The sequence below is a fragment of the Micropterus salmoides genome, unplaced genomic scaffold (genome assembly GCF_014851395.1).
Source record: "Micropterus salmoides isolate LMB-PRFRI ecotype aquatic unplaced genomic scaffold, ASM1485139v1 Ms_hic_scaffold_19, whole genome shotgun sequence".
Lineage (NCBI taxonomy): Eukaryota > Metazoa > Chordata > Actinopteri > Centrarchiformes > Centrarchidae > Micropterus > Micropterus salmoides.
The window spans coordinates 1,022,364-1,036,623 of record NW_024041039.1 but is presented as its reverse complement, the minus strand read 5'-3'; the positions used below and the strand labels follow the sequence as shown (position 1 = coordinate 1,036,623).

The following is a 14,260-nucleotide window of genomic DNA, read 5'->3' as shown; positions in this document are numbered from 1 at the left end:
GCAGCTTGTATAACAGTGTAAAGCAATGTAAAGTGAGCGTACAGCTTGTAGAACTGTAAAGTACTGAACGTGCAGCTTGTATAACAGTGTAAAGTAGTGAGCGTACAGCTTGTATAACTGTAAAGTATGAGCGTACAGCTTGTATAACTGTAAAGTAGTGAGCGTACAGCTTGTATAACGTAAAGTAGTGAGCGTACAGCTTGTATAACAGTGTAAAGTAGTGAGCATGCAGCTTGTATAACAGTGTAAAGTAGTGAGCATGCAGCTTGTATAACTGTAAGTAGTGAGCGCAGCTTGTATAACAGTGTAAAGTAGTGAGCGTACAGCTTGTATAACAGTGTAAAGTAGTGAGCATGCAGCTTGTATAACCGTGTAAAGTAGTGAGCATGCAGCTTGTATAACTGTAAAGTAGTGAGCGTACAGCTTGTAACTGTAAAGTAGTGAGCGTACAGCTTGTATAACTGTAAAGTAGTGAGCGTACAGCTTGTATAACATGTAAAGTAGTGAGCGTGCAGCTCGTATAACAGTGTAAAGTTAGTGAGCGGCAGCTTGTATAACGTAAAGTAGTGAGCGTGCAGCTTGTATAACTGTAAAGTAGTGAGCGTACAGCTTGTATAACTGTAAAGTAGTGAGCGTACAGCTTGTATAACAGTGTAAGTAGTGAGCGTACAGCTTGTAGAACTGTAAAGTCTGAGCGTTGCAGCTTGTTTAACTGTAAAGTAGTGAGCGTGCAGCTGTATAAACTGTAAAGTAGTGAGCGTGCAGCTTGTATACAGTGTAAAGTAGTGAGCGTGCAGCTTGTATAACTGTAAAGTAGTGAGCGTACAGCTTGTATAACTGTAAAGTAGTGAGCGTGCAGCTTGTATACAGTGTAAGTAGTGAGCGTACAGCTTGTTAACAGTGTAAAGCAATGTGCGTACAGCTTGTATAACAGTGTAAAGTAGGAGGTACAGCTTGTATAACGTGAAATAGTGAGCGTACAGCTTGTATAACAGTGTAAAGTATTGACGTACAGCTTGTATAACAGTGTAAAGTAGTGCGTACAGCTGGTATAACAGTGTAAATCTGCTGTCCCCTCAAATAACACATCACACAGCTGTTAATGTTTAAACCGCTGGCAACTAAAGTGAGGACACCCCTAAGTGAAAATGTCCAAATTGGGCCCAAAGTGTCATATTCTGTGTGGCCACCATTATCTCCAGCGCTGCTTTAACCCTCTAGGGCCTGGAGTTCAGCAGAGCTTCACAGTTTGCCTCTGGAGTCCTCTTCCACTCCTCCATGACAACATCACGGAGCTGGTGGATGTAGAGACCTTGCTCCTCCACCTTCAGTTTGAGAGCCCCACAGATGCTCAGTAGGTTCACGTCTGGAGACGTGCTCGGCCCGTCCATCACCTTTACCCTCAGCTTCTTTAGCGAGGCAGCAGTCGGCATGGAGGTGTGTTTGGGGCGTTATCATGTTGGAATACTGCCCTGCGTCTCTGAAGGGAGGGGATCCTGCTCTGCTTCAGTAAAGTTTATGGTTCCAGTAGTCCATGTCCTCAGTCTGCTGGTCTGCCAGCAAACTGTTTGCAGCTTTCTTGTGCATCATCTTTAGAAGAGGCTTCCTTCTGGATGACAGCCACGCAGACCAGTTTGATGCGTGTGCGGCGTACGGTCTGACCCCTGACAGGCTGACCCCCCCACCCCTTCAACCTCTGCAGTAATGCTGGCAGCACTCAGACGTCTGTTTCCCAAAGACAACCTCTGGATATGATTCTGAGCACGTGCACTCTGCTTCTCTGGTCGACCAAGGCGAGGCCTGTTCTGAGTGGAACCTGTCCTGGTGAACCGCTGTACGGTCTTGGCCGCCGTGCTGCAGCTCACTTTCAGGGTCTTGGCGGTCTTCTTACAGCCTCGGCCATCTTTATGTAGAGCAACCGTTCTTTGTTCAGGTCCTCAGAGAGTTCTTTGCCATGAGGTGCCTGTTAAACTTCCAGTGAGCAGTATGAGGGAGTGTGAGAGCGACAACACCAAATTTAACACACCTGCTCCCCATTCACACCTGAGACCCTGTAACCTAATGAGTCACATGACACCGGGGAGGGAAAATGGCTGATTGTGCCCAATGTGGCATTTTCACTTAGGGGTGTCCTCATTTTAGTTGCCAGCGGTTTAGACATTAACGGCTGTGTGATGTGTTATTTGAGGGGACAGCAGATTTACACTGTTATACAAGCTGCACGCTCACTACTTTACGCTGTTCTACAAGCTGCACGCTCACTACTTTACACTGTTATACAAGCTGCACGCTCATTACTTTACGCTGTTCTACAAGCTGCACGCTCACTACTTTACACTGTTCTACAAGCTGCACGCTCACTACTTTACACTGTTATACAAGCTGCACGCTCACTACTTTACGCTGTTCTACAAGCTGCACGCTCACTACTTTACACTGTTATACAAGCTGCACGCTCACTACGCTGTTATACAAGCTGCACGCTCACTACTTTACACTGTTATACAAGCTGCACGCTCGCTACTCTACGCTGTTCTACAAGCTGCACGCTCACTACTTTACACTGTTATACAAGCTGCACGCTCACTACTTTACACTGGAGCAAAGGGTCATTTCTTTGTGAGATACTGTAGCTGATGACCTGTGGATTTGACCTTTCTTATGTGGTACTATTTTACATTGAATCTCAAATGTTGTCTTTGGACCTTATTGTGCAGCGAGGTAAAGTTATTTTACCTGTGTACTTCAACTGAATGTGATGGACTTATTAACTAGCTATAACACGTACAACAAAGATATGTCTTTTCTTTTGTGGAAAGTTTATTGGAAGCTTCTAAAATTCTGCTTCTATTGTTGTCGGTCTGGGTGTTGCAAGCTGCTATGTGAACCACCTGTTTTTGTTCTGGGTATTTATGTTTTTCGGACATGCTGGTTTTTGTTCCGTACGGTTCTGTCCAGACACACTGGTATTTAATAGTTCCCAGTCCAAACATACTGGGAACTATTAAATACCATTCTGCTTGTCTGTAATTCTGGACTTCGACATGAACAAAGAACACTAATATAACATTATCATTATTTTTTAACCACACAATCATAATTATTATCAAATATGATTAAATGTATAAAATCAAATATAAAAAGAAATAACAAATATAAATTATAAACTAACACAGAATTATCAGATAAAATGTTTTATTAAAGACGCAGAAGCCAAAACAATATGAAAAAATGTACATTACTAATAAGAGCAGATGATCGTATTAGTGCGTGTATATTTGTGTATTTGTGGGTATGGATTTATTTTTCATTTCTTATTATTGATGATGTGATACGAGTTTGATTAGATGTTTAAAATTCATATTTATTGTTTCTTGTTCTTTTAGTTTCAGAGTCGACTGAAATGAATCTCAAGATTTTCTGATTGTTAGTTTGACTGTTTTCACTCAACTGAATCTGAAGACTCACTTTTTAAACTCACAGAAGAAATCAGCAGTGAAATATTCTGATATTCACAAGTACAAATGTGTACTTAATACTTTTACTGTAGTACATTATTTAAATTAAATTAACTTCACATCACCAAGTAAAACAGTCAAACGTTAGTTTGACACATGAATAACAACAACAACAACAATAATAATAATAAGGCGTATTCTTCTGCTCACAGTTCTTTTGATCCTTTAGGCACATTTAATTGATAATACATTTTTGGGAGCAATTTAATGTTGGTATTAGTACTTTTCCTTCAGTATCTGAGTACTTCCTCCAACGCTGCCAAATTAAACAAAAGAACACACATAACCTGCAGAACATGAGGAGCAGGATTTTAATTTGAAAAGAAACCTGTGCTGAGAAACGTCAGTAAAAATAAAGTATTTGAGTCTTTCTTTCCTTCAGAGGGATAAAGCGGCCCTAACGCGGCCCTCTGCCACCCAGTCTGCTGTAATACGAGCCATATGTTCCCGGCGGGGCGGAGCTGGGCCCTCCGGCGGCGGCAGCGGCCCCCAGCATCATTTCAGTAAAGCCCTCGGCCCCTTTTCTCTCCGCTCGCGCCTTATGGAGGAAAATGTCGTCCACAATGCGGCGGCCCTCGGCCCCTTTCTTCCCTCGCCTTTCATTCCCCCCACTAGAAAGCCAAGACCAGGGGCCCCGGGGCCACTAATGCCTTTTGATGGGGATTGGAATTAATTATCTCCAATAACACAATTGTGCTCGACCAACGAAAAGAGCAAAGAAGAAATCCCCTCCAGAGTCTGAGAGAGAGAAGAAGAAAAGAGGACGATCAAAGGAGAGAGAGGGCGAGAGACACTGAGACACGAGAGAGAGCGAGCAGCTGGGGAGGGGGGTTCAGACCGATCTATAGATCTGATATCATCAATATCAGTATCATACAGACTAAACGCTGATCAGCATCCGGCCGGAGAGGAAACGCCATGAGTCACTGATCAGCTGCTTTAACTCTGGTTCTTTCATAAACGTATTAAAACTTCACATCGTTTTATTTCACAGGAATCTGAACCTCTTTGGGCCGCGTGATGGGAACCTGAAGAGGGACATTACTGGTCCACTGGGACACAAACACCACCATCTAGTCCACCACCCAGACCACACAAGTACTCCACAAAGTGTACTACTATACAAAGTACCTCATTAACCGTGTTGCTGAGTTTATTGAAGTTATTCATATTCATATTTATACTGTTTAGAGTGATAGAAAATACACAAACGGTCGTTTATTGATATGTGTTGTGAACAGTGTTGGCAGCAACGTGTTACTGTAGTATTATTACTCTCCCCAGTAAGCAGTACTGTAAGGGATTACTATTCCTAACAGTAGTAATATTACAGTTACTGCGTTACCTGAACGCCTCTTGTTTGTTGTCCTTGACGTGAATGTGCGACTGAGCTGCAGCTCAGGTTCAAGTCCAGAAGCCGGACCTGATGTTGTTCAGGTCAGCTGTTAGCCAGGAAGCTAAAGGCAGGACAGAGAAGGAGGGAGAGTTTAGTGAAGCTGCGGCGCTGAGCGGGAGGAGCTGCTGCCAGAGGTGTAAGTAAGTATAGTAACGTAACGAGTCACTTTAATGCAGTAACAGTATTTAGTAAAGTATTATACTTTTAAGGAGTAATAAGAAACGTGCCCAACACGCATCAAACACTTTAAGACACAGAGGGGAAATATTCAGCCAATCAGAGAGCAGGATCCTCAGCTGTCGTGGTCTACATGAGATCACGCACACACACACACGCACACGTGCACACACACGTGCACGCTCTCTCCCAGGTGGCGTCAGAAGTTGGAGCTCCAACAAACTGAGTCTTTCTTCAGAACAAGCAGATTAACGGCTGCAGGATTAAAACCGGGACACCCAAGTCGACCACGAGTGGTCCGCCGTCACCATGGCAACCAGTCAGCGGGGGGGTGGGGTGGAGGACACACACACACACATATATACCTACATATGGCTGCCGTCAGCGGGAAAACTTGTATCTTCAAGTCTAATGTGTTTTCCAGTCGAAGCTGAACTTCAGAGTGACGAGGAGACGAAGACGAGGAGACCAAAGGTTTTCAGATGTTTCCCAATAAAACAAGAGACTTTCTGTAAGGATTAAGCTGTTTGTAAGGATTCAGGTTTAAAAGTTCTGCAGATCTCTGCTGAGGTTAGCATGCAAACAGCTTGCTCCGTCCGGTCTGCCCTTCAGGCGGGTTTCTTACCAGGTTTGGCTCTTGGCCCCGGGCCCCGGGACTGATCCCACTATAAACGACCTTTATCAAGTTTTAAGCTGTTAAACCGAAAATTATTTTGTTTCACGTGAATTTGTTTTAAAAACGTCTCAGCTGCAGACAAAGAGTCTGCAAAGAGAAACCACAGACCTCAGACCCTGTCCTCTAAACACCAACACAGTGGAAAGACCGAGACCACAGAGGACAAACCAAGCTGACCCGAGTCCGGACTTCTGACAACGTCCAACATGCAGAACCATCTTTCCAGCAGCCATCCTGTTATTAATGTTACTGATCTGTATGTGATGTGATGTCACACCAGAGCACGTCACAAAGAAGCAACATAATAAAAGCAAATCTAATGTGGACACTGATACAGAAACAACATTCAAATAATAAACATCAGCCGAACAAACCGAGGAATTTAAGTTTAAAAGTCTGCACACATGAAACAGCACGTGGAGACAAAATAAAAGTCTCCACCAGAGACTGCGTGGTTCAGGTCTGAGGGAAGACCGGTCCACCGTGGAGCAGCTGGTGAATCCTGGTAAGAAGGCCTTAGGGTTCAGGTGAAGTAAGTCTGAGATGGGTCCAGGACTCCTGGATGGTGGCGCCCCACAGGCTGGAAACTGATCCTTATTTTATTATCAGAATAGATTTCCTCACTTCCGGCTCTATTTTGACAGGATCAGTTAAAACACAAAAACATTCAGAACTCAAACTTTATATGAGAATAAAAGCACTGATTGGTCGTTTAACTGACTGGGATCTTCTGCCCTCAGGTTTGTCTGGCAGGACAAACCTCTAGTGTCTGTTATTTCTTCAGGTTATTAAAACATCTCTCTGACTTCAGTACATTTTAAATAAATATCTTTCCTACAATTATTATTATTTCTTTAATTAACCATTACTTTTATTTAAAATGTGTAAATAAATCTGAATAAAGTTCAGCTGCTTCACTCTAAAATTTGACTCCTTGATTTTTTACTGATTGTACTTTAATTTGGACGAATTTAACTGCAGCGACGTTTCAGACAAACATCATTAAACCCTGCAGCCCCGTGTGAGTGTGTGCGCATGTGTGTCTGTGCATGTATACGCGTGCGTGCGTGCGTGCGTGCGTGCGTGTGAGTGTGTGTGCTGCAGCAGAGGTCGACCAATCACTTTGCTCCTCCTCGTGTTTGGACAGTGTTAGTATGCAGAGCCAGTGTGTGTGTTTGAAACCTTCAGGAAACGGCAGCTTCAGCAGTTTGTTCAGTCAAACTGTAAGCAGTACATTTACTCAAGTACTGCACTTAAGTACAATTTCGAGGTACTTTACTTGAGTATTTCCACTTTATCCTTCTTCATGTATCTGACAGCTCATGTTTCTTTGTAGATCTGAAACAGCGGCCACACTGAAACACTGCATAACATGGGGGGTGTCTGCTGTTAAGTGCTCTCTGCATGGTTTAGGAGCCCAGTCTGGGTCAGATTGAACATTATGTAACAAGGAACATAAGAAAACCATGTTGAAAGCTTTTATTCAAAACTTAAATAATTTTTACATAATGTGTGTTTGTAGGGGTGATCCCAGAAACTGTCAGTCACAGGAGTGATCATAACAATGAAAATGTGTCAGACACAAACTGAATTTTAAAGAAAACATCTGATATTTTCTTTGTTGTCACAGCTAACCACCAACCAGCTTACAGCTAAAACATTAGTACTAACTTGCAGAAAGATTTCTGCATAGACACAATAACGCATACTAAACACTGCAGCAACACGACTACACAGCTGAACTTTGTTTCTATGAGGCACAAACACACAGAAGTAAAGACAGAAATACTCCAACATCACCCCAACATCACCCTGACAATACTCCGACATCATCCTGAAAATACTCCGACATCATCCCGACAATATTCAGACATCATCCCGACAATATTCAGACGATACTCCAAAATCACATCTGCACGCTCACTACTTTACGCTGTTCTACAAGCTGCACGTCCTACAGCTGCACGCTCACTACTTTACGCTGTTCTACAAGCTGCACGTCCTACAAGCTGCACGCTCACTACTTTACGCTGTTCTACAAGCTGTACGCTCACTACTTTACGCTGTTCTACAAGCTGTACGCTCACTACTTTACGCTGTTCTGCAAGCTGCACGCTCACTACTTTACGCTGTTCTGCAAGCTGCACGCTCACTACTTTACGCTGTTCTACAAGCTGCACGCTCACTACTTTACGCTGTTCTGCAAGCTGCACTCTCACTACTTTACGCTGTTCTGCAAGCTGCACGCTCACTACTTTACGCTGTTCTGCAAGCTGCACGCTCACTACTTTACGCTGTTCTACAAGCTGCACGCTCACTACTTTACACTGTTCTACAAGCTGCACGCTCACTACTTTACGCTGTTCTACAAGCTGCACGCTCACTACTTTACGCTGTTCTACAAGCTGCACGCTCACTACTTTACGCTGTTCTACAAGCTGCACTCTCACTACTTTACGCTGTTCTGCAAGCTGCACGCTCACTACTTTACGCTGTTCTGCAAGCTGCACGCTCACTACTTCACACTGTTATACAAGCTGCACGCTCACTACTTTACGCTGTTCTACAAGCTGCACGCTCACTACTTTACGCTGTTATACAAGCTGCACGCTCACTACTTCACACTGTTATACAAGCTGCACGCTCACTACTTCACACTGTTATACAAGCTGCACGCTCACTACTTCACACTGTTATACAAGCTGCACGCTCACTACTTCACACTGTTATACAAGCTGCACGCTCACTACTTTACACTGTTCTGCAAGCTGCACGCTCACTACTTTACGCTGTTCTACAAGCTGCACGCTCACTACTTCACACTGTTCTGCAAGCTGCACGCTCACTACTTTACGCTGTTCTACAAGCTGCACGCTCACTACTTTACGCTGTTCTACAAGCTGCACGCTCACTACTTTACACTGTTATACAAGCTGTACGTTCACTACTTTACGCCGTTATACAAGCTGCACGCTCACTACTTTACGCCGTTATACAAGCTGCACACTCACTACTTTACACTGGAGCAAAGGGTAATTTCTTCAGTGTTGAAACATGAAAAGATAGAATCAGATATTTACAAACATGTGAGGGGTGAACTCACTTTTGTGAGATATTGTATATATATATATAATTAAACTGAACTGAATCCACGGTGATCTGTGGTTCTGTTCTGCGGTTCTGTTGGTTCCATCTGTGCAGATGATGTGGTTCTATTGGATCTATCAGTGTAGACAACGCGGTTCTGTTGGTTCCATCAGTCTGTTGAAAGTTGTCAAAGTTAAATGTTCATTTGAAGTTTTTAGGGAACATGAAGTCAGAGCGGCTTCTTTACATTTGTCAGAGCGATCTTCTGAAATTAATCTGAGCAGAGTTTCTGTTTCAAACAGGAGAGTTTAAAAGAGGAAACCTTAAATCAACACAAGAACTAAAAGGCTGATCTTCAATTAAAGACACGGGGGGGGGGGGCAGGATGAGAAGGTGGAGGTGGTACCGAGATGAAAAGCTTCATCTTCTTTGTAACTAAAGAATAAAATCTGTTGATTACAACATGAATTGTGCTAATAAAGATAATTTGAGTAATTAGACCGAACAGAACCGAAACGTGCGGCGGTGAACTACGTCACTACCATACTACACCCCTCAGACATCCGGACCTCTGACAGGTGAATAACCCTGATTACCTGGTCACCTCGGCACCTGTCAGCTGAGCAGGTGAACCTCGTGTCACTTTGGTAAGGACCCAACTGCGATGGCTAGATGACTGGGTCAGAAGATCTCCAGACCGCTCTGCAGGGCTCAGAACCTCTCAGAAGTGGTCCAAGGACGGAGAAGCTGTGACCTGGTGACAGGGTCACGGGGAGCGAAGGCTCAGTGAAGGCCGGACCGTCTGGTCCAACAGACGAGCTCCTGCAGGTCAACCTGCTGAAGAAGTTAAACTAATATCTGACATAAACACATGAACAGTTTTTAGAGTTGCTGTGAATGTAACGATTGACATTAATGAACAATTATCATTCATAAGAATTTATTTCACGTCAACACCAAATAAAGAAAAAGAATAGACTTGTATTTATTATAAAGTGTGATAAAAGTACAGATGAAAAAATCTGCTTCAGTTCCCACAAACAGCTGAATCACATCTGAACATTAACAGAAAGTTTCTGAATGAGGAAAAACATCAACATGTCAAAATAATACACAATAAAACTGTAACTAAACATACATATACATACATATATATATATATATATATACACACACACAAAACAGAATAACATAACCAGCAATCAGTTTATAAAAAGAATGAAAATTCAATACTAATAATAAAACAGAGGAGGTCAGATGACGGCTCGAAGGCTCCCTGTCCCGACTTTCTTCCTCAAAACCTCCACCAGACGCTCCAACCTGAGGAAGAAGAGGAGGAGGAAGAAAAGGAAGAAGAGGAAGAGGAGGAAGAGGAGGAAGAAGAGGAGGAGGAGGAATTTTATTCATTGTTTTACCTGAAACCTGAAGCTATCAGGGAACAGATGTTCCTCCTGTCAGGAAAATAATATTCCAGCATTGAAACTGAACCAGAAACCCTGCAGGACCTGGTGAGAGGCCCGGGTTCCTTGTGGAGTTTCTGTCTGTTTTACCTGCAGTGTTGTTACGTTCGGGACCAGGTTCTGCCTGAGACCTTTCTATACACACAGCTGACTGTGGGTTAGAGAGGGGACCCTTCCCGGGCTCTGATTAAAACATGTGAGCCTCTATGGATGTGAGCTATGAGGGGGGGGATCTGCCTCGTCGGCTCTGCAGGACCTGCTGTTCTGTGGAACCGGTCTCTGCAGGACCTGCATGGAAAGATTCTGTGGGACGTTTGTCGGGACGCGATGATGAGCCTGTGCGTCACTGGCGCCGGTGCAGCGAGCTAACGTGTGAAGAACGTTTGGAAATGATAAACTCTTTCTTCTCTTCTGTGGTGCAGCTGAAACTCTCTGCCAGCAGTGACGGTCAGCTGTGAACTGTGCTCCGCCCCCACAAACCAAATTAAACTTCCTGTCTCTAATAACCAGCAGATCCCCCCCCCCTCCCCTCCACAGAGCAAATATTCCTCTCTTCACTATTCAGAAACTTGGGAGGCTCTTCAGAGCCGGCCGCCCCCCCGCTGGCAGCCAAATTAGAGCAGAAAGCCGCGGGTTTGAGCCCAGGAGGACGACGCGGGACGCAGACGGACGACTTAAGCTGTTTTCATCATGAATCTCATCCCTTCATCTTCAGACTGATGAGATGAGAAGCAGCAGCAGAAGAAGTCACGTTATTCAGCATCCGACCGTCATCCTGTACCCGTCGAAATCTGAAGGATTAATTCTTCCTGATCAAGTCGGCGGCAGAGACTCTCACGCCGACGCCCGCTGAATATGAATCATCAACCCAAATCTCTTTAGTCCCACACGCTTAAACAGCCTTTGAACACATCGCAGAGTCACTGACGGCCGCATGTTTGTGATGGTTTCTAACCTTCTGACCTGGTGACCGGTCACATGATCACAAATATCACAAGGACACTGAAAAACTGGTCAATGTTTACTTTTACCATCTCGTGACCCCTCAGATTTGTCTTCGGACCCCTGAGGGGCCTCAAACTCAAACCACTGACTTGTGTCAACATGCTGAAGCCGACAGATTCAGTTCTTAACCAAACTGCAGGATGAGCTCAGGAGACGAGTTCAGGTTCGTCAGCAGCAGCTGCAGAAACGAGAATCTGAAGGTTTCTTCTGGAGAAAACCTCAGTTGTGTTTTAGGAACTTTCGCTTTCTTCCACGTGGTGCGGACACACTGACGTCTCACACGGGATTATCAGGAACAAAACCACAGTCGGGTCCACGGCAACAACTGCTCGCTCCCCGCAGCAGCGACTTGAATCCAGAGACCAGATCCGACTGTTTTAGAGTCCAGACAGAAACCGCCATCACAGATTAAGCTGGGGCCGCACCATTTGGAGAAAAAGTCGATTTTAATGGAACAAATGGTGCTCTGAGTCTACTCGCTAAATTATCAAGGAAATACTGACATTTTGAAATGTGTGTTTCTCAACTTGAACAAAGTTAAACGATAACTAGTAAAACAGAAGAAGGGGAGCGAGTTGCTGTCAGGAGGAGGCACTGCTACAGGGCCCTGGAGGAGGAGCTCGTATAAAAGAGTCTATTAGTAAAACATTATATTAAAAGTATATAATATAGTAAACCGTTAGTTTGATATTAATATGTTAATTATATGATGTTACTATATTCATTATAATTTCAGTTCCAGCTGTCTCAGCTTGGGGTTGTTGTTTATTCATTAACTCTCTACATGGTCTCTAACTCGCCAATAATCACAACTATTTATGCAGAACAATGAGGTCAGCATTTAAAATTGTTTTTAATGTCCCGATTTAGCTAAAGAGCCCGCTAACGTAGCCAAACCCACACGCTCCTTGAATTTTCCCTGCTGTCTTCTGTCTTACCGCATCTCGCTCTCGGTTTTGAGTAACGGGGCTGTTCAAGCGGCCACAGAGCTCAGACAGACTATGTTTTTAACGATTAGCATCGGGGGTCCAGCGTGGTGGGAGGTTACAGTCGGTAACTCGTAAATCAGTTTTCCGATTCGCACGATCTATTTTTATGGGCTGTATGAGAGTGAACGTCTCGCGTCGTAGATCCCAACGTTAGACAGAAGAATCGTCACGTCCTGCCTATTTAGTCATTTTGGCTATGCAATATAAATAAATACGTTCACCCACACTTTCAGCAGACAAACCGGATGTTCACACTGACAAAAACATCTACAAACTGTAATACCTTGCTAAATGGCGATTAATACTTTTTAATGGCCTTAATTTTCGCAAAATTGATTTATTACCTTTGAAGACTTTTTAAGAGCCGGCGGACATCCTGTCGACCGAAGGCAGCGACGCAGCGTTAAAACGCCAAAGCCAAACCTTCCTGATTGTCTCTGACCTTCAGCTGCTGCCGACGTCTCTCTGTCTCAGAGCGGCCGGCGTTTCTCTCGGTGCTCCGGTGGCGAGTGCGAATTTGTTCTGAACGATTAGCGGCGGGCGGGGAGGGGAGGGCGCTTACGGTAGGTTGTTGTCTTCAACGTTACTGGCACATTGCTCATAAATCATTTTTCTGATTGCACGTATCTGTTTTTAGAGGCGCACGTGATGATGAGCAGCCTGCAGCAGAGAGCGCCACACACTTTATCGCTCTTATTAAATCGCACGCTTTCTGCGGTTATGTAACCGCATGACGACCTGCGATCAGCGTAATGGCGCAGCCCTGGAGGACCTCATCAGTTCTAGTAGTAAAGTCTAAAACATGGTGACAGGTGTGTTCCGATCTCACCTGAGGACTCTGTCGCTGGCCTCCCGCTCCGCCTCCTGACAGCGCCGAAGCTCCGCCTCCAGGCTCCGCTTCTCCTTCGACAGCTGCTGAAACTGGACCAGCAGGGGCGGGGCCTGACGGGCTGCCGCCAACGAACCCGGAGAGACGCCGTCACCTGGCGGCGAGGGAGGAGAGGTGAGGAGGTCCTGAGAGCTGAGAGAGGGAGCGAGGAGTTTACAGGTCAATGTTCAGGCAGTGAAACTTTATTTATACAGCAAAGGTCACAAAGGTCACAACATCAAGCAGAGCCGCTCTGTTCAGCCTGTTTTTAGACCTGAAACCACCGACCATCAGATCCTGTTACAGAGACCGGAACATTTCACCTGCATTAAAGGAGCCGCTCTGGTCTAAGTCCTGTTTATCAGATGGATCTCGGTTTGTACGCTTTAACGGTGAATCGCGGCGTCCTCACAGCTCCTCTAACATCTTGTTAAACGCCACTGGACAGTCAGGGACTCGGCCTGGGGTTTTCTGTGTGGTGCGTTCACTGTCGGCTTTAAGCAGCTGTGTCTCAGTGAAGCAGCTGAAGTTCACAGTTTGGAGCCGACGTCAGGAGGTGGAAACACACGACCTGATCTGGGAGCAGCTCACTGTGAAGGAGCTGACAGTTAATCAATCGGCTGAACGCTTCTGAGAGGCTTCAGGTTAATTAAAGGTAAACAGAGCAGAGGACAAAGGTCCCCCGGCTTCACCTCAGACTGGAGCTCTCAGACCTGAACCTGCAGAAACGCCCGGCTGCTTTGATTTTCTGCACTTTCAGTAAAGAGAAGAAGCTGTTTCAGGTTTCTGTGGGTCGACGGTGTGACGCTCAGGAGCCAGACGTCAGACATCAGCCTCGCTCAGCGGTTTAAAACCACCAGGATCCCAAATGCCATTTAAATTAGGGGACTTTAGCTAAACCTGCCACCTGAGTCACAGGACGGGCCGAGAGGACCTCGTTCAGAAACCTGTGTGCGTGAGAACCATTGTTGTCCGCTGAGGTCCTAAACCAACAAGCAGCAGGTCAGGGGTCAGAGGTCAAAGGGGTCAGGCTTGTTCCTGACCTGCATCAAATGAAGCTTCCGTCAAACAGATGCTTGATGTG

General features: G+C 45.0%; 1 protein-coding gene across 1 annotated transcript in view; it reads right to left on the bottom strand.

Moving 5' to 3' along the window:
- The window catches only part of LOC119910770 (REST corepressor 1-like), a 4,092-nt gene extending 2,659 nt beyond the window's left edge, over nucleotides 1-1,433 (bottom strand). The window contains exon 1 of the mRNA XM_038729579.1: nucleotides 1,287-1,433. Coding sequence (XP_038585507.1) covers nucleotides 1,287-1,433 — 147 coding nt within the window. The remainder of the gene's footprint in view (nucleotides 1-1,286) is intronic.
- Between the last annotated feature and the right edge of the window lie 12,827 nt (nucleotides 1,434-14,260).